The sequence below is a fragment of the Carassius gibelio genome, chromosome A9 (genome assembly GCF_023724105.1).
Source record: "Carassius gibelio isolate Cgi1373 ecotype wild population from Czech Republic chromosome A9, carGib1.2-hapl.c, whole genome shotgun sequence".
NCBI lineage: Eukaryota > Metazoa > Chordata > Actinopteri > Cypriniformes > Cyprinidae > Carassius > Carassius gibelio.
In genome coordinates, this window is record NC_068379.1 from 26,207,132 (window position 1) to 26,228,093 (window position 20,962).

Sequence of the window (20,962 nt, forward strand, 5' to 3'; positions counted from 1 at the left end):
AAATGATACTTCTAGGAGTAGTTTTAAATCACTATACTTTTTACTTTTACTTGAGTAGATTTGTGAAGAAGAAACTGTACTCTTACTCCACTACATTAGGCTACAATAAGCTCGTTACTTTTCTTTTGACCTCTTTGATATTCTATGCGTTATTGTTTTATTTTGACAGAGAGTGAGACTTCTGCCAAAGGCTCTACCATGTGACTGTGTTTCACCAATCAAACGTAGCTGCGCAGTCTCGTCACGTGACCATACTCAATTTCAGCGGCGTTCGGCGGGACGGGTTAGTTTACAGTCGTAGCAAAACAAAAATGTCACAATCAACCATCGGCAATGCAGACACAGGCGAGGAGGAACACCCCTGGCCTCATATTGAAAGCATGTTTACCTTAGTAAAAGTGCGAAACAGCAGCTACATTATGCGGTGTCTTCTGTGTCTCCCAAAACAAACGGACATTTCAGCATTCAAAAACTCAACATCTAACTTGAGGAAACATGTAGCGGTAAGTTTTCTAAAATCGTGAGATTTCTGTGGATAGACGAATGTTTGTCTTTTAGGTTACATATGTTTTAAACATTTCCTATATATATTATGTGTGGAACTGTACATGTATTTGTATTGAACCGAAATGGTATGGGCGTCACGGTTCGGTGCATACATTTAACTTACACAGAGAATAACTTACACGGTATAAAAATAAATAAAACTCGCGTGCAAATTAATTAATATAATGCAGAACTACTGTTAGATACGTGGGTTCTTTAGGGACACTTAATCTGTAGTCCCGCCCTAGCTCTGAAGCAGGCTGCGTTTGCACTGCAATGCTTTAGTATGTTGTGTGTGTGAGAGAGAGAGAGAATGGCGTGGGCGCGATCGAAAAGTCACAAAGTGTTTACTTATATCTGTGTGTGTGTGAATATGTGTGTACTTGTTTTTCTATTCTGGTGGGGACTTAAACCTGAATACACACAGACTCATGGGGACTCGTGTCACGGTGGGGACCTAAATTGAGGTCCCCACTGGTAAACAAGCTAATAAATTACACAGAATTAAGTTTCTTGAAAATCTAAAAATGCAGAAAGTTTCCTGTGAGGGTTAGGTGTAGGGTTGGTGTAGGGCAATAGAAAATACGGTCTGTACAGTATAAAAACCATTACGCCTATGGAGAGTCCCCACAAGGATAGCTGACCAGACGTGTGTGTGTGTGTGTGTGTGTGTGTGTGTATGAGGCGTGGGCAAGATCGAACAGTGGAAACAAACATTTTCCATCATTTTGTTTATGCAGGACATCATTCAAACTGCAAAGTGTTGAAGTTACTGTTAAATAAAATTTTAAGGAAAACAAATATATTAATCTGAAATGTAGCAAATTAACTTTCAAATTAATTGTAATTTTAAATTAATTCAGGTACACTTACCAAACAGAAACCGAGGTATGAATTGAACCCTGACTTCTGTGCACCGTTCCACCCCTAATATATATATATATATATATATATATATATATATATATATCCAAATTTGATGTTATAAGTCTCTTTTATTGTCTTGATCTCCATGTAGCCTCACAGTTTTTTTGTTATGCACAGAGGGTTCACCCCAACAAACTGTCTAAATACACCGACTTTATAGAGAACCACAGAAAGCGCAAGTCCTCCTCTTCCAGTGATACTTCTGTGAAAAATGCAAAAATCACAGCCTTCTCTGCCCCAGGGCGGGTAACACAAGCAACGCTTGACAAGATGGTGCTAAATTTTGTATGTGAGGCCAACCAACCATTTTCTGTGGTTGAGAAACCATCCTTCAAGACTTTGATAGAAACCTTGCAACCTCATACAATTATGACAAGGAAAACGTTATGCACAAGAATACAAGAAGCTGCAAAACACAAGAAGAGCATACTCATCAAAAAACTGAGTGCGGTGAACTATGTTGCTACCACAACAGACTGCTGGTCTGCCAGACAACGTAGCTACTTAGGTGTCACCTGTCACTGGATAGACAACACCTCACTGGAGAGGCACTCTGCTGCGTTAGCTTGTAGAAGGCTCAAAGGCTCGCACACGTTTGACGTCCTTGCTGCTGCATTAGAGGAAATACATTCAGAGTACCACATCAGGGAAAAAGTGACCAGGACGACAACAGACAGTGGCTCAAATTTCCTAAAGGCCTTTCGATTATATGGTGAGGAGATAGAGGAGGAAGCCACCAATGAGCAAGAGGAAAGTGACTCCACCCTTGATGATGCAACAGAAGATCAAAGTGAGTCAGAGGTGGAGTATCAAGATGTGTCTGCTATTCTGGATGACAACACAGGCCTTGAGTACCAACTTCCAAGGCACCAAAAGTGTGCATGCCATCTCCTCAATCTTATATCCACAGTTGATGCCACTGCTGCAGGAGGAGCTGCAAACGAAACCTACAAGAAACTCTCTCGGTCTGCTTTTGCAAAATGTCATGCTCTCTGGAATAAAACCAGCAGGTCAACCATGGCTCATGAAACAGTGGAACGAGAATGCAAGCTGCAGTTTCTCCGACCGAATCAGACGCGCTGGAGCTCCCTGTTCCTCGCTGTAGAAAGGATTGTGCGCATTCACCGAGAGCAAGGAGAACAAGCAATTCGCAATGTTTGCACAGCATTAAAGATAAAGATGTAAGTTGACGAGCTTTATATTTTGTTTTTAAAGAATAATAAAAAAAAGCCTTGCTGATTAATGGGGGAATCCAAGCAAGTTTTCTTTGCATGGTGGTGTAACAATTGTTTATGACTTGAATTAATGTAATTTATTGTATTTTTACTTATTTGTGTATTTAACATGTACAATGCATAATAAGGACATTGCACCAGAAATAGCTATAAGTAATCTTTTTATTGTTACATCTTTTATAGGTTCAATCCAGCTGAAATGGGTTTTTTGGTCGAGTATGCTGCTGTAATGAAGCCTGTTGCCATGGCCCTTAATATCCTCCAAGGGGAATCATCTGCGCATATGGGCCTCCTGCTGCCAACACTTTACCAGTTGCGTGACAAGCTGAAGAGGTTGGAGTCATCTTGTAAAATGTGTACATCTCTTGTTCACACCCTGCAGCAAGGGATCCAGAAACGTTTTGGAGACATCATGAAAGAGCCTGAGCTGATTGCAGCAGCAATACTCCTACCAAGATTCAGAACATCCTGGACCACAGAGGAGAACATCTTAAATGCTGGTAAATATACTTGTTTATCAATTCAAATGTGAACCAGTAGACATTGACCTTTATATATCTGTATAATGTTACTGTCATTTAAGATAATAGTGTGTCAGTGACAAACCACAGGGTGACAATATTGTTAGAAACTCAGGTAGCTTTTAATGTCAAACACCAGCAGCTTAACAGCCTATACAGTAGAAGGGTAAGAATAATGTGCAGACCTAATTATTTTGAAAAACGATTTCTCTTGCCATAGGCCTTGATTACATCAGAAATCACCTCGACACCGACTTGGATGATATCACCAGCACAAACAGCAGCCTCTCTGATGAAGACGACTTCTTTGCATCCATGGAGTTGGGAAAATCACAAGTAGGAGAGCTGGAGAGGTACCTTTCATGTATGTCCCCTGCAGGTATGGATCTACTCCACTCCTTTCCTCACATCAAGAAGCTGTCACTCAAACTCAACACAGGTCTTCCTGCATCTGCAGCCTGTGAGAGACTTTTCAGTCATGCAGGACTCCTGTTCACTGCTAAACGATCACAGCTTCACAGCAAGAACCTTGAGAGCCAACTACTGTTGAAGCTTAATAGTGACATCACTGAGTAATTCTTTTGTGAAGTTGTTTGTTTCTGCATGTTTTGTCACAAACACACACACACTCTCTCTTTCTCACACACACACACACACACACGCTCTCTCACACACTTGCTCTCTCACACACACACGCTCTCTCTCTCTCACACACACACACACACTTTAACAATTTAAGTTCACTCAAAAGAAGTTGTTGTGAAGTTGTTTGTTTCTGCATGTTTTGTTACACACACACACAAAAACACACACACGCTCTCTCTCACACACATTTTAACAATTTAAGTCCACTCAAAAGAAGTTGTTTCTGCATGTTTTGTCACACATACACAAAACCACACACACACACTCTCTCTCTCTCTCTCTCTCACACACACACACACACACACACACACACATACTCTATCTCTCTCTCACACACACAGTTTATGGGCTGCCTTGTTCTAGTTCTGTCTGCAAAGCCTGGTATAAAGGTTTGGAAATTTGTGTTTACTTGTGTTTATTTATTTTTTATTATTTTATTTTTTAAGTACTTGAATTTACCTGGATTATTTTAATTTAAGCTATTTTGTAATTAATTAATTTATTTTAATTGATTTTATTGATTTGATGAACTATAATTTGCTTAAACATTATTATTTTGTATTTTTGTCTGTCTGATTGAATGCTTGTTAAAAAATAAATCAGACGTTACTCAACAGTTACTCAGTACTTGAGTAGTTTTTTAACCAAGCACTTTTTTACTCTTACTCAAGTAATTATTTGGATGACTACTTTTTACTTTTACTTGAGTCATATTATTCTGAAGTAACAGTACTTTTACTTGAGTACAATTTTTGGCTACTCTACCCACCTCTGCAGTTATTTCACTTTCATAGCCTGGAAAAGGACCTGCACATTGTATTTAAAGTAAAATGACTTAACCTAAGCATAGGAGCTTGATAAAAATCTTAATTTTAGCTGAAAATTTCAGATGGCATTTAGAGGCTTTTGCATCTGAACTCTTCATATATATATATATATATATATATATACTTTTTTTTCTCTGCATTTGGTGTGCAATGTGTCCTCAGAAAGAAAAGGTACAAAAGTTATCACTGGTGGTACTGTATCTTTTACAAAAGGTACACTTTTGTACCTTTTAGATACTAATATGTACACTTTAGGTACAGATACTGTATGTTCCTTTAAGTTTTCATTATGGACCCTTTGAGTACAAAGTTGTACCTTTTGAAAAGATACTACCTTAGTGACAGCTTTTGTACCTTTTTAATTTCCTGAGAGTGTGGCTGTGTTCTTAACAGGTTTGGATGTTATATTTTACTCATACTTCACTCATACTGATCCTGGTGACTTATTTTACCAAAAACACTGAATCAGCTTTCAGTCATTTGAAACGTTCATCCGTTAAGCATAAACATCAATGCTTGTTGCAAACCTTGCCGCTGAAATAGGAGCTTGTGAAGGTAAATGGAGACGCCTACGACACACAAACACACACACAGATGAAAAGATGAAACTCTCTTTGATGAAACAATGCATTAAATGATCCTCCTCCTCTGACATTTCCACCACGAGCTCAGAAGCACATGAAACATTCATATTCCCCTCCTGCATTCATCCAAACAGGTATTATAAGAATAGCGGTTAAGAATTTGGATTAATTAATCTCTTCTGCTCATCAAGTCTGCATTTATTTGATCAAAATTCGATTATGTGAATGTTTGTTAAAATGTTATTTATAGCCGTGAGTTATCAGCATCATTCCTCCAGTCTCCAGTGTCACATGATCTCCAGAAATCATTCTGATATGATGATTTATTGCTCAGGAAACATTTATTATTATCATCAATGTTGAAAACAGTTGTGCTGACAGATATTTTTGTGAAAACACTACCAGTCAAAAGTTGGGGTAAGTGAGATTTTAACAAACAAACAAAAAAGGAAAATAAATAAATTATTCCTTTTCTGCAAGGACTGATCAAAAGTGACAGAACAGACATTTATAGTTTTCAAATAAATGCTGTTCTTCTGAACTTTCTGTTCATCAAAGATTTCCTGAAAATGGTTTCCATAACAATATTAAGCAGTGCATTGATAATAATTATTAGTACTTGAGCACCAATAGTAATTGATAAGAATTGAGCAGCAAATCAGCATATCAGAATGATTTCCATGTGACAGACTGGAATAATGATCTGTATTAATAGTGCACTTAAACATTAATAATGTGTTGTTTTTTGGATGCACTTGGAAACAGAATCAGTTCTCTCTCTTTGTCCAGTATTTGTTCATCCGTTGCTCTGATTCTCCTCTCACTTTTCTCTTTCTCAGCTTGAATCTTCAGCAGTTTTTGAGCCGGTGAGTTCTGACAGTACCGATCCTTACACTTCTGAAACACGTTCCTGTAGCTCTCCGTTCTCTCCTGGAAGACTTTCCTTCAAATACCATGCATCTTTAACCCTATAAACCTACTGTATTTTATTTGACACGTGAATTTCTAAGGCCTATAAGTTCTGATTTCTGAAAAACATGTTGCACACCATCTACTACATGCATACTGCTGTCTGATTAATTATACTTGTTTGGCACAAACAAATTTAGTTGTAAAAAGCTTGTGCGTCACGTGCCTTTTTGTTGTGAAAACTTTATTGATTTATAAGAAGTAATGTAAGTATTAGTAGTATAATTTTAAGAACGGTTATTGGACTCAATTACACACTCAAAAAAAATAACTCTTTGAACGAACATAAAAAAATCATGGAAAGGATTTCCACATGATTAATTTGCTTTATTTCAGCATTATGCAATTCTGTTACTCCAATTTAATGTACTTACGTTGGGTCAACTTAATTTATTAAGGTTGATTCAACTTATTTACTATGGTTGGGCAAAGCTTAATTTAATAGTGTCAGCCCAACTAATTTGCAATGTTTTGGACAATGTTTTTAATAATTAAGTTCATTTTACAAAATAAGTTTAAGTAAACTTAACAAACCTTAATAGAGTCAACAAACAACAAATAAGTTAATTGTACCTGAAAATGTTAAATAATGATGACATAAAATTTGAATAATGCCATTTTAGGAACTGCCATCCCCTTGCAATAGGATCATGAACAGCTGATTAATATTACTTTTCATTTAGACCTTTCTATAATTACAGCTTATCAAGCATATCAGAAATATATTTGTAATACAAATCAACATTTCAAACCTTTTGTTTCTTTGTTTGTTTTGTTCTAAAACTTGTTAGAACAACTTAATTGCTAATAATTGAATTACTCATCTACCTATCTAATGGTGCTACACTTCTCCAAGAGGGTGACAGAATAACAATTACCCATAATACACTGCAGAAATCCTCAGCCAATGAGATGCAAGTCTGTGTTTTTTTTGTTTTGTTTTTTTTTTCAGCTTTAATTTATTTTATTTTTTCTCTTTCAGAAACAAGCAAACAAATACTTAACACCAATTAGAACATAAACAAACCAAGGGGGATACATATAACAGATATACATCATGGACAGTAAATAAAAAATAAAATAAAGAATTACAATTTACAAATGACATTTTTTAATATGAGGGATGTTTTTATACATTTCTTGTTCCTGGAAGTTGATGCAAGTCTGTGTTGGTTTCATTACTCTGTTACTTTTACACAACAATGTTATGTTGGCTGAACAAATAATTTTTAAGTAAAGCTGACAATACACACTTTTTTGTTGAATGAACTAGATTAATTCAAGTTCACATTGTCACATTGTTAAATAATTTAAGTAATCATAACATGAACGGATTAAGTAAAATTGGCAAAGGTGAAAGTACATTTTTTTGAGTGTATATACTACACTTTTTATAATAATCATGATAAAAAGTGACCATGCAGCACAAAACCAGTCTTAAGTCTTTGAGGTATATTTGTAGCAACAGCCAAAAATACATTGTATCGGTCAAAATTATATAAAAAAATTATATAAAAATGTTTGTATACAGATTATATAATCAGACGACTTTTGATCTTACTTTTCACCAAACTCGTTTATCACCTTGATTTAAATTGGATAATCTTATATCATATTGATAGAAAAGGTAGTTAAGTGCATTAAACATTTTATTACATCAAGGTTTCCCAAACTGGGGTTAATGAGGGAACTGCAGGGGGTTTTCAAGTTTAATAAAAAAGCTAATAATGAATAATTTAAAATAACATCAAAAAAAGATAAAACACGCATTAAAAATATATAAACATATATTACCTGCATGTCATGTGACCATTAACCAACATCAGACAGCTGTGAACATGCAAATGTGATACTTAATTATTAAATTAATTATTTTAAAATCTCAGAGGTAGGCTGCTTCAAGTAAAAAAAAAAAAATAAGGTGAAAGAGGTTCAGATGTCAAAAAAGGTTTGGGCATGCCTGCATTACATAAGAAATTACATTAATCATGTGTTTTAAATGATTAAATGAAAAACAAAAGCCTTCCAAAGACAATAATACATGATTAAATAACCCTCTGACAATTCAAATAATAAAAATGAAAGTTTTCTTCAGTAGTTGATGTAATGTAATTATTTTAAAGAAATACATGCATATTTAATATACAGAAATGCATACACGCAAATACATTTATAATAGTAATATTTAGAGTAAAATGTTGATGCCATCATTCACAGACGCTGTGACGTTGCTTTAACTGAGGGAGGCGCTTAGATTGATCGTCATCTGATTGGACGAGACAGACGTTCCAGATACAGTGGGCGGAGCTTGCGGTCACTGTGGCCCAGGCGCATCTGCTGTTGGGCGTTTCATCTCGAAAGTTTTCACCGCTGTTCTTTCGTGTATTTGTATCTGACAGGTAAGAATACAGTTATTATGAATTAAGCTGGAGCCTCTGGATGTTGGGAATAAGACGTTTGTCACAGTAGAGCCTGATTTGGGTGTGTTTAAACCCAGCTGAGAGGAAAACAGCCTCCGCCTGGAGCTCAAGCTTTACCGAGCATTGATTCTTAATAATCTTACCATTCAGTTTCAGATGCTGTTTTATTAAAACTCTCTCTTCTCATTAGCTCAACTCATGTGCCTTCTGCATGTGATTGTTTCTCTGACAATACAGCTGGATGGACGGAAGGAAGGAAGGGTGTTTTTGGCTAAACAAAAGCTATTGTTCATGTCAGTGTTATTTGAATATTTTATATACTTTTGTATTTTTTTAATATATATATTTTAAATTAGCTTGTATTTTTATACTTTCAGATTTCGTTTAATTCTCAGTTTATATTTTAGTAGTTTTGTTATGTGCTCATTTTGATTTGTTTTATTTTTGTTGTTGTAATTTTTATTAGTTTTTTTTTTAAATCTATTTTGCTTTGATCTTTATTTTAGTTTTACTCCTTTTAGTACTTCAACCTAAACTTATTTTATTCCAGTTGGTTGTCAACATTTCTAATTAGTAATTTTATGTACTTTTGTAATTTTCTTTAGATATTTGTTTTTATTATTTTTTATTTTTCTATTTAGCTTAAATTTAGTTTTATTTCAGTTTCAGTAATGTTAACTTTAACCTAAACTTTTCTAATTAATTCCAAAATATTTAAATTTTCATTTCATTTATATTTGTTTTAATATTTCTATCTAGCTTTAAAGGTGCCATCTGTAATGTTTGGCAAAAAAAAATCAAGTCATACTCCACATTCCATACCAGATGGGGGCAGTATGCCTCAATAAAGTGAATTGGTCTACTCTAGAGTAACAAACGAGAAACGGCATAGTCTCTATGCTCCGCCCCTACTTTCACAACAAAACTACAGCCATAGCCGAAGCCTGACTGTGCGTTCACAACGCCGGTGTCTAGAGCTTCAAAAATCGCTCTTGCCGCTCTGCTCACGACGCTGCAGAAAGATTTGTGAGCGCTCAGACGCTCTGACATAGATCGTATGCTTATTTTGTATTTAAAGCGGCCACAAAGCAAACAAGCTTGTTGATCTCGTACAGACTAACCACAAGGAGTTATAAGTTAACCTCATTAAATATTGTTGTGGACGAAATATTACGATCCTTTACTTAAAATGAACAATCTCAGACACCTTGGTCCACGTATCACTTTTAATTTATTTTTTATGTCCTTGTACGCAAACAGGGACACATCAAACGCTAAACAGCAGTAATCAACCTGTCCTTTATTCTGCTTGGGAGCTAATGTGCCAACCCTCAAGCATTCACCGTGAGTCACACACAATTGACTCTTTTCACATGCTTTCACGCCACACATCAATTTTTTCACGCACAGAAAAACCACGAAGCAAACAGGACAAGGAGACCAACAGACTAGACAGAGCAGGTTAGTTATGAAATGAAACAAACGGGTAAGTTACAGCTAGCTAATTATCAAATGCAGCTACGGTTAGCCATCGCTAACATTAGCACGTTTATCGAACAGCCTTCAATACATTTCTATGCTATAACTTCCCGAAAACAAATACACAAACATATAAAACAAACTTCTAGCGACATACTAACAGCATTTAACTTACCAATCCAAAAGAAATGTTGCAAGTTCAGAGTCGAACCTCATTTCTTTCATGTCCATCAGTTGTCTCCAGCGATTAAAAGCAGTGCCGATGTTTACTCTGGTATTCTTATCGGATTTGATTTGTGATTCCGAGCGCGGTTGTTTCCCTGTAGCGGGTTGGTCTCTTGCCAAGGGCTTCAGCTATCCTTCCGCTCTTTTCCCTGAACTGAAAGTAGTGGGCTGTACTTTCCACACGATTGACATCAGGTTCAAGTACACGCCCACAAGACGTGCGAGTTATTCGTGTATTGCAGGTTGGCTGGTGGTTATGTTGCCCGCATACCGCCTCCCATGGCCGAAACTGGTATTACGACACCTGTCGGGCCGGGGCTAGTAATGCTAATGCTAATTAAGGTTGATATCTCTGCAACACTATAGCTTGACATTTTTTTTATGACATCATCGCCCTTATTTCTTCTCATTCTTTTGATGCGTGTAGGTCATGTTATGGATATTTTTACCTCAATTTTTGCATATGGCACCTTTAATTTATTTTTGTTTTCGTAATTTAAGAACTTCAACCTAAACTTAAAATGTATTCTAATTTTAGCTTTTTTTTCAACTAATATTTCTTTTTTTCTTTCTTTTTTTTAAGCCTCATTTGAATCAACAAAATAATTTTTAATAGTTTTAGTTAACAATTTAGTTAACAACACACATTCGCTTGTTGCTCAGGATTTTTTTTTTATTTTTTTTATCTTGCTCCATAATTAATAAACTCATATATATTCTCTTGTGTTCATTTATATGCTTAATGTCATGTTTCCCTTATTTTCCTGTTTGAGTGAATGCATGCCAAAAATCAGCTGTGCATCATGTTTCTCTCTCATTCACACAGGCTTATCATGTTTGGATGGAGTAAATAGCCTTCTATAGTCTCTCTGAATTTGTAGCTCCTCCCAAATCTCGTGAGACATTAACATGGAGCAGGTGGAGTCTGTAAGGTCAGGAAGCAGCGGCACCAGCACTCGAAGGAAGAGGAGAAATCACAAACAGCGGCCGGAGTCCATCATCGTCTACCGCTCGGATCCAGAGAGAGCCGCTGGTGAAGAAGACCATGGAGGCGATAGCGAGGGTGGAGAGAGGAACTCTGAACAGGGAGCTAAGTTTCTGAACAACCCCAGCAGTGAAGGTGAAGCATGCAATCTCATGCAATCTAGTAAGAAAAGATCTTGGCCAAAAATGAATGCAGAAGGCCTTTATTGTCATTGCACAGCTTTATAACGAAATTCAGTGCAACTCCTTGTGGTAGAAGTAACACACAACAAGCAGAAAACCAAACACAGAATAAACAAGCAACTTGACACAGCGGGAAAAATAGACTGATAAATTAGCGGTAGAAAGTATCTTGCATAATCCCATATGAAATCATATGCATTGCACAGGACAAATGTGGCGATGTTGCATAACACTGTCGTAAAAACAAAGTCTAAAGTTGCATAAAAAACGAACATATTTTTGTTTTTCGCCCACTATTTCCACTCTCTTTCTGAGCCATGATGATGATGCATGTTGGAATAAAAGTTTTGAGCTGTGAAAGTGACATAAAAGTTATACCCAAAAACTCTTATCTTCACAGATAAAGTGAAATTTGATTCTTCATGATATGAGCCGGTTGATGTACATCCTTTCTGTAGCGCTTTATACCACACAGATGGTTCCAAAGCAGCTTCACATGAATAAACAATGTCATCAAATGTTAATGTGTCAATTTCAGCTGTAAAGTACAAGACAATAATCAGTATTAAGGAATGCATTAAAAGCCTACAGCACTCTGGATTCGGTCTCATCCTAAATGAAATGTCTTGGCTTCATCAGGTCGGGTCGTGCCTCCAGACAGCCGCTACGTGACGCTCACGGGGACCATCACGCGCGGAAAGAAGAAAGGTCAGATGGTGGACATCCACGTCACGCTCACCGAGAGAGAGCTGCAGGAGATGGCCAGGTCGAAGGAGCGTCTGGATGCCGAATGCGACGCTCGCGAGGGATCGAGACGCTCGTGTGGATTCGGGATTTCTCAGGGTCCCCACGTCGTCCTGTGGAGCCTCTCCTGCGCTCCCTTCGTCTTCCTCCTGTCCTTCATCACCTCGTTTTACTACGGTACTCTCACCTGGTACAATATATTCCTGGTGTACAACGAGGAGCGGACGTTCTGCCATAAGATCACGGTGTGCCCGTTCCTCATCGTCTTCTACCCCGGGCTCATCGTGGCTCTGTCGCTGTCGCTGGGCTTGTATTCGGCCGTGGTGCAGGTGTCCTGGGGCTTCAGCGAGTGGTGGCTGTCGGTCAGGGATCTGGAGAAGGGTTTCTGTGGATGGGTTTGTGGGAAGCTGGGACTGGAGGACTGTTCTCCGTACAGCGTAGTCGAGCTGCTGGACTCGGACACCCTTTCTGGGAGTCCGCGGGGAAAGTCACTGGAGACGTCCTCGGTGTGAATATAGAAATCATCCGAGACTTCCTCCACTTGTTACATAGCCCTGCATCTTCTGCCAAATCGGCAAAAATGCCTGGTATTAGCTGATTTGATGGTGCTGAGATAAAAAAAAAAAAAAATTCTGCATTTTGTGTGTATCAGGTTTTAATGCACTAATTAAAATGATCAAAGCTGATTCTGAGGAATGTAGCAATGCACCAATGGATGCGCTGCAGTGAATGGGTGCCGTCAGAACGAGAGTCCAAACAGCTGATTAAAAAATCACAATAATCCACAGCACTCCAGTCTATCGGTTAACATCTGGAGAAGACAAAAGCTGAAACAAATCCAGCATTAAGACACTTTTAACTTTAAACCGTCGCTTTAAACCCTAATCCATAATAACACTTCCTCTCCTGTCGTCTCTCACCTCAAAATCAACTCACGTATTTGTTTAGAGCTGTTTTGGCTTGTAAATGCTGCTTGATCTGCAGCTTCTCACTTCTCCTGATGTTTCCTGATGGACTGCTGTGGATTATTGTGATGTTTTTATCAGCTGTTTGGACTCTCAATCTGACGGCACCCATTCACTGCAGAGCATCCTTTGTTAAGAAATGTTACATTGTCCCTTCAAATACTCTATTTAATGTCAAAGAACTTTTCAAAATCTGTAATTTTCTGCTTTTTAAACTTTAAACTCACAGATTTAGCAGGAAATAGCGTTTGACCGATATTGTATTTTTTTTGTTGTTGTTGTTTTTTTTTTTTTTTATGCCGATATCTTGGAAATCAGGGGGTGGGGGTAGCTGATATAAAGCCGATATAATTTTGTACAATTATTATTAATATTTATGAAATTTCAAATCATTTGACAGTGGATTAAAAAGAACATGTGTAAAAGAAACATACTTATACTTTACAATAACAATATTTTTCACAAATAGATAAATATTACAAATATAATTAAAAAGGAAGTAAACACCGTAACCAACAGGGCACTCAGTATTCTGTGAAGTTTGTAAAAGAAAAATAAAGCAATGGTAACCCTCATTTCACATACAGCAAACAGTGAAAATGACATGAATATGACAGTGGGTAAATGGATAAAGCACTGCATAATTTGAAATCAAGAGGTTTTTTTTTTTTTTTAAGCATTGAATTCACACGGACCGACTGTCAAACGTTATAATGCTTTCTGTATACATTAATTCCTTTGTTTAACGGTTCTATCGGATTATTAGACAGACTTCTATCCACATTAGACAGAAATGATTAAGAAGACGACGAACAAGAGAGAGAGTGAGCACTGTGTGCGCGCCGTCAAAATAAAAGTCCCGCCTTGAACACATCGGTCAAGTAGAAAAACTTATCGCCCAATGCCGATGTTTGAAAAATGCCAAATGTCGGCCGATATATCGGTCGACCACTAGCAGGAAACATCTCAATCTTGTTTGGATTTTCTTCTCTCTCTGGCTCTGATTCTCGCCTTGAAATCAGGATTAGATTTATAACGATGTGTGAAAATGACTTGAGAATTGAACAAATAGTTGTAATTTGGCTCAGAGGAAGATGGTAATTAAGGGAGAACATGAGGCTTCTACACCTTACAAATATTTGTCAAAAGCAAAAATGCTACAAATCCATCAGATTCATTCAGCAGATATGTTATTGGTCCTGTTTTCTCACTATATTTGTTTGAGTATATAAATTTTAGATCCTGGGCCCAGCTTTTATTTTTTGTTACTTATTGAGTCTCTTTTTCACCAGTAAAAATGTTTTTTTTAACAGCATTTGTATGTCAGACATTGGAATATTTACATACGTTTAAAATATTGTTATGCATGTATTTTAACAGTGTGCATGTTTTATTTTTATCAAAAAAGTTTTTCTGTAAAGTAGATGGGTTAAGGAAAGAGCTTGGGAGTAAAGTCTTTTTATAACTTCTGTAAAATTAAGCCATATATAAATATATGCAAATAAACTGAGATTCATTGTGAGGTTGTGAGAAGCCCTGCATATTCTCTGAGTAGTTTTACAGTTTTACAAAGGGACATATGATGTTCGTGTGTGGTGTCTGACAATGATCCCAAATATTATTTTCATAAGCAGTGCAAAGAACATTTTAAATCATTGCATATCATATGCATTATAAGAAATCTATGTTACATTTTCAGAAGTGTTTGGATTTTTTTCTGTGTTTCTGTTTTATTTAATCGTTTAAATCACATTTTTATTTTGCAGTGATGCTCAAAAGAGACAATAAAATTAATATTTCTGTATTAACATCTGGTTTGTGTGTCTGTTGTGATCTACAAGACACGTTAAAAACTCTTTGCATTGATTTTCACAGATGACTGAAAAAATGCGTTGTAAAATATTTTTTAAAAATTAATATAAATAAAAAAGGATGCTATTCCTCAATAAAAAATTTTTTAATTATTATTATTATTTCCTTTTTCCCTCTTCCTCTTGTGAAATAGCAGTCCAAAGACCCTGATCTGCATTATAAAAACTCTTTAGTCTATAAATTTAGTCTATAAAAATATATTAGTCTATAAATATGTGCACATATAATAAAATATATTTTATTTTAATAATAAAAAAATCATTAAATGTTATTTTTAAGTAAAATCATTGTAAATATATTTATGTAACAATTATAAATATTTTTTTAAACATTTATTATATATATATATATATATATATATATATATATATATATATATATATATATATATATATATATATATATATATATATATATATATAAAATAAATAAATTAATATATAATTTAAAATATTAATAAAAATATATTCTATTAGGTGTTTTGGCTGAGTCTATATTGTATAAACTGCCGTGTAAATAAATGTGACTTAAAAGTCAATAACTTTATGATTTTTCTTACAGGCTTCTGTTACAGAAGCGACACCATACCATTTTCTAAGGTGGATGAGGACCAGATGAAATCTGACTGATGGGAAGTGTTTTTCTGTGCTCGGCTTCTCGAAACAGGAAGTGGTAAGATGCTCTCCAGTAGATGGCTCTCTTTCCAAACATGTGCATTTTTTTCTTAAGGTCATGTAAACCTTGATTTTTATTAACTGTACTTTCTATAGTGACTATAAGATATTGTTATACTAAGCTTTGTGAGTGCAATATTTATGAAATAGCTTTACAAGTTCAAAAGAGTGTGAGAACCCATGGGACAAAATAGGAAGCTACTGAGAACAAATTGTGTGATTTAGGGCGGTGTGGTCAGTATGATGAAATCAGGTCGAAAAAACGTCAATATGAGTACATTTCAGCATTTTGTTCTGATGTGTTGTACCTTGTTTTCCTCATAATATTGTGATGTTTAAATACATACTAGTGACAAACAGTCTGAGGGTGCATCTAAAATGAGCTTCATTTCAACCTGGAAACAAGCAAAGTTTTAGGGTTTCGAAAAAAGTTAAATAATCTGAAATTAAGAATATTTATCAGTAACTGATCAAACGTGACACTTATATTCGTTTCCATTTGTCACTCAAATTATTATGGTGATATTAAAGTATATTCTGTATTTACACTACTGTTCAAAAGTTTGGGGTTGGTATGATTTTTTATGTTTTTGAAATTCAAAGGTTTGGGTCATTTTGAAAGAAATTAATATTTTTATTGAAAGAAATGAGAGTAAAGACAGCACAACTGTTTTCAACATTGATAATAATCAGAAATCATCATATTTTCATGATTTCTGAAGATCATGTGACACTGAAGACTGGAGTCATGATGATGAAAATACAGCTTTGCGTCACAGAAATAAATTAAAAATGTCAATATATTCACAGAGAAAACATTTAGTTTAATTTGTAATAATATTTCACTATTTTTACACTATTTTAATCAAATTAATGCTGCCCTGGTGAGTAGAAGAGACTTTTGTTCAAAAACATAAAGTGGTAGTGTAATGTATACATTTATTGTACTAAATAATTTTTATATATTTATTTGTTTGTTTTCTTTTCAATGCTTTTCCTTAAAATGTATAAAACATTTCAGTCAATGTAAAATGACTTTCACAATCCATTTTGTACGTAACATGACATGAAAAGGGTTTTAAATAGAAAGTGTGGGGGGGGGGGGGCGCCAAAATGTTTTGGTGCACACCCCTCTAACACTGGATAGTTGCGCCCCTGCTGAGATGGGTGTAAATGGGGCCTGTTTTTGCATGTGTACACTGCATGATATCAGTTTGTTAGTGTTGGATTTGAATGACTATGAGTGCATGAGCTCAGACACATGTCCTACTCCTTCAGCAGCTACATGCAGTCCCTGAAGAGGAGGTAAGGTAAAGAAAAGGTCTTCTGCTAATGTTAAACTGAAGACTTCATGCCTTCGACATGTGCTTTTGTTTTCAGATTCTCTGACATTGATTAGCAAAGATGAAATTGGCCGAAGCACAATTTTACCATTTTTTCTTACTCTTATATAAAAAGCTAGTTTTATACAAATACTAACAAGTATTCACTGCAGTGAATGGGTGCCGTCAGAATGAGAGTCCAAACAGCTGATAAAAACAGCACAATAATCCACAGCACTCCAGTCCATCAGTTAACATCTGGAGAAGACACAAGCTGAAACAAATCCAGCATTAATATGTTTTTGAGTTCAGTCCATTGCTTCAGACTAAAACTATAGAGTCCATAATCCATAATAACGTGAAAAAGTCCATCTCCTGTTGTCTCTCTACTGTTTTGTAAACGCTGCTTGATCTGTGCAGATTTCTCTCCTGATTCAGACAAGACCACTATTTCACTGGAGGAAGCTTTATTATGTATTATGGACTCATATTTAAGCTGAAAGTGACTGTTTGAAGTTAAAAACATCTTAATGCTGGATTTGTTTCAGCTTGTGTCTTCTCCAGATGTTAACTGATGGACTGCTTTGGATTATTGTTCTGTTTTTATCAGCTGTTTGGACTCTCATTCTGACGGCACCCATTCACTCCAATGGTGAGCAGGTGATGCAATGCTACATTTCTCCCAAACCTGATGAAGAAACAAATGCATCCTACTCTTCCTAATCTCATATTTGTGATTTCAGTGTTTGATTTGGTGTTTTTTCTGTGTGTTGTTATGGTCAGTTAACCCTGTGTTTGCTGGTGTAGTTCCTGGTGTTTGAGCATGGTGATCATGGTCTGAAAGTGTATTAAATCCTTTATACTTATTAGAGATTTGGCAGTATGCTAAGTTGTTGACATGTTTTTGTCATGCTGTGAGGGAGCTCACCTTCATAATCCACGCTCATAAACCCAGCTTCTGTTTGTCAGCCGTAGAGGGTTTGATAAATTGTGGTGTGTGTTTCAGGGCTGATGATCTCAGTTTGCTGAGGACACACACGCTGCAGTTTCACATCACTGACTCCAGGCTCCCAGAAACCTGCTTAAAACAACCGTGTTCTGACGAGACGAGACGTGAAGGGTCAATAGAATTAAGACACAGAGATATTACTGATGAATGAGAACAGTGATGAGGCCAATCACCACATTTCATCACATTTCACCCCCCAAATCAAAAGAATAATAATAATAATAATAAGCTCATACATTTGTATTCTTTATATTGCCCTTTTTATTAATCTTAAGATATTTTTTATGCAATATATGATTTTCATTTATATCAAACTTTAACTAATAAAATAGTTGTACATTTATTTATTGTTGGTTTATTATTAGCAATTTCTTTCAACATATAAGATTTTAAAAAGTTTATGCAATATTTAATTTTTTAGAAAAAATTAGAATTTTATTACTGCAATGCGTTTAGATCACATTTTATATATATATATATACAGGTCCTTCTCAAAAAATTAGCATATTGTGAAAAAGTTCATTATTTTCCATAATGTAATGATAAAAATTAAACTTTCATATATTTTAGATTCATTGCACACAAACTGAAATATTTCAGGTCTTTTATTGTTTTAATACTGATGATTTTGGCATACAGCTCATGAAAACCCCAAATTCCTATCTCAAAAAATTAGCATATCATGAAAAGGTTCTCTAAACGAGCTATGAACCTAATCATCTGAATCAACTAATTAACTCTAAACACCTGCAAAAGATTCCTGAGGCTTTTATAAACTCCCAGCCTGGTTCATTACTCAAAACCGCAATCATGGGTAAGACTGCCGACCTGACCGCTGTCCAGAAGGTCATCATTGACACCCTCAAGCAAGAGGGTAAGACACAGAAAGAAATTTCTGAACGAATAGGCTGTTCCCAGAGTGCTGTATCAAGGCACCTCAGTGGGAAGTCTGTGGGAAGGAAAAAGTGTGGCAAAAAACGCTGCACAACGAGAAGAGGTGACCGGACCCTGAGGAAGATTATGGAGAAGGACCAATTCCAGACCTTGGGGAACCTGAGGAAGCAGTGGACTGAGTCTGGAGTAGAAACATCCAGAGCCACCGTGCACAGAGGTGTGCAGGAAATGGGCTACAGAGAAGCAGCACTGGACTGTTGCTCAGTGATCCAAAGTACTTTTTTCGGATGAAAGCAAATTTTGCATGTCATTCGGAAATAAAGGTGCCAGAGTCTGGAGGAAGACTGGGGAGAAGGAAATGCCAAAATGCCTGAAGTCCAGTGTCAAGTACCCACAGTCAGTGATGGTCTGGGGTGCCATGTCAGCTGCTGGTGTTGGTCCACTGTGTTTTATCAAGGGCAGGGTCAATGCAGCTAGCTATCAGGAGATTTTGGAGCACTTCATGCTTCCATCTGCTGAAAAGCTTTATGGAGATGAATATTTCGTTTTTCAGCACGACCTGGCACCTGCTCACAGTGCCAAAACCACTGGTAAATGGTTTACTGACCATGGTATTACTGTGCTCAATTGGCATGCCAACTCTCCTGACCTGATCCCCATAGAGAATCTGTGGGATATTGTGAAGAGAAAGTTGAGAGACGCAAGACCCAACACTCTGGATGAGCTTAAGGCCGCTATCGAAGCATCCTGGGCCTCCATAACACCTCAGCAGTGCCACAGGCTGATTGCCTCCATGCCACGCCTCATTGAAGCAGTCATTTCTGTAAAAGGATTCCCGACCAAGTATTGAGTACATAACTGAACATAATTATTTTTTTGTATTAAAAACACTTTTCTTTTATTAGTCGGATGAAATATGCTAATTTTTTGAGATAGGAATTTTGGGTTTTCATGAGCTGTATGCCAAAATCATCAGTATTAAAACAATAAAAGACCAGAAATATTTCAGTTGGTGTGCAATGAATCTAAAGTATATGAAAGTTTAATTTTTATCATTACATTATGGAAAATAATGAACTTTTTCACAATATGCAAATTTTTTGAGAAGGACCTGTATATATAATTTAATATATTTTTTGAGACATTTAGATTTTTTATTTATTGTTAATCCCAAATTGTTTTTATTGCTGTCATATATTGAGATTTTTGGTCATCATTATGTCTGATACTTTTTTCTGTAATTACTGTAATACATTTACATATGTTTTTTTTTTATGTACAATTTTTGGAACCACTAATATTTTGAGTTAATTTTAAATGCAAAAAAAAAAAAAAAAAAAAAAAAAAAAAATATATATATATATATATATATATATATATATATATATATATATATATATATATATATTGTTTTTTATATGTTTTACTATATATATTTTATTACTGTCACATATCAAGCGGTTTTTTTTTTTTTGTAATGCCTATTATTCCCAATTTTCATTTACTGCATTACATTTTCTATGTAATTTCTTTTTAAACCACGTAAATCTATTTTATTATATATTTATTTTTAAAATACAAAACATGTAACATTTACGTTCATGCATTCAGCCATTTCTTTTATCCTAATCGACAACAGAGCAACAAAAACTATTTATCTCAGATCTGACAATATATCTGTTCTGTTGAATATAGAAAATCACTAAAACAGTTTAGTGTCATTATGCAATCATTTGTGACCCTCGAGGAAACAAGCAGGGGTATATTTGAAGCAATAGCCGAAAAAAAAACATTGTATGGGTCAAAATTATACATTTTTCTTTTTAGGATATTAAATAAATATCATGTTCCATGAAGATATTTAGCAAATATCTTACCACAAATACATAAACAATAAAATTCATTTGGACAACTTTAAAGGCAATTTTCTCAGTAGG

The 20,962-nt window shown here is 35.6% G+C and overlaps 3 protein-coding genes across 4 annotated transcripts in view; all 3 read left to right on the plus strand.

The window, feature by feature from the left end:
• Nucleotides 1-8,620, plus strand: part of pfkla (phosphofructokinase, liver a) — a 45,930-nt gene extending 37,310 nt beyond the window's left edge. Inside the window, exons 22-23 of the mRNA XM_052607079.1 lie at nucleotides 6,125-6,151; nucleotides 8,472-8,620. Of these exons, the coding sequence (XP_052463039.1) occupies nucleotides 6,125-6,151; nucleotides 8,472-8,508 (64 nt within the window). The 3' untranslated portion in view covers nucleotides 8,509-8,620. The remainder of the gene's footprint in view (nucleotides 1-6,124; nucleotides 6,152-8,471) is intronic.
• LOC128020264 (uncharacterized) lies at nucleotides 1,588-4,656 on the plus strand. The gene is made up of 3 exons (XM_052607080.1): nucleotides 1,588-2,654; nucleotides 2,892-3,208; nucleotides 3,450-4,656. The coding sequence occupies exons 1-3, from the start codon at nucleotides 1,744-1,746 to the stop codon at nucleotides 3,803-3,805; spliced, it is 1,584 nt and encodes a 527-aa protein (XP_052463040.1). The 5' UTR covers nucleotides 1,588-1,743; the 3' UTR covers nucleotides 3,806-4,656.
• Nucleotides 8,504-15,062, plus strand: LOC128020265 (transmembrane protein 169-like). 2 transcript variants are annotated; one of them, XM_052607083.1, is made up of 3 exons: nucleotides 8,504-8,653; nucleotides 11,205-11,498; nucleotides 12,185-15,062. In XM_052607083.1, the coding sequence occupies exons 2-3, from the start codon at nucleotides 11,288-11,290 to the stop codon at nucleotides 12,799-12,801; spliced, it is 828 nt and encodes a 275-aa protein (XP_052463043.1). In that variant the 5' UTR covers nucleotides 8,504-8,653; nucleotides 11,205-11,287; the 3' UTR covers nucleotides 12,802-15,062. The 2 variants fall into 2 exon arrangements, with proteins under 2 accessions (XP_052463043.1, XP_052463041.1); XM_052607081.1 differs by lacking the exon at nucleotides 8,504-8,653 and having other exon boundaries at nucleotides 8,966-11,498.
• Nucleotides 15,063-20,962: the final 5,900 nt, after the last annotated feature.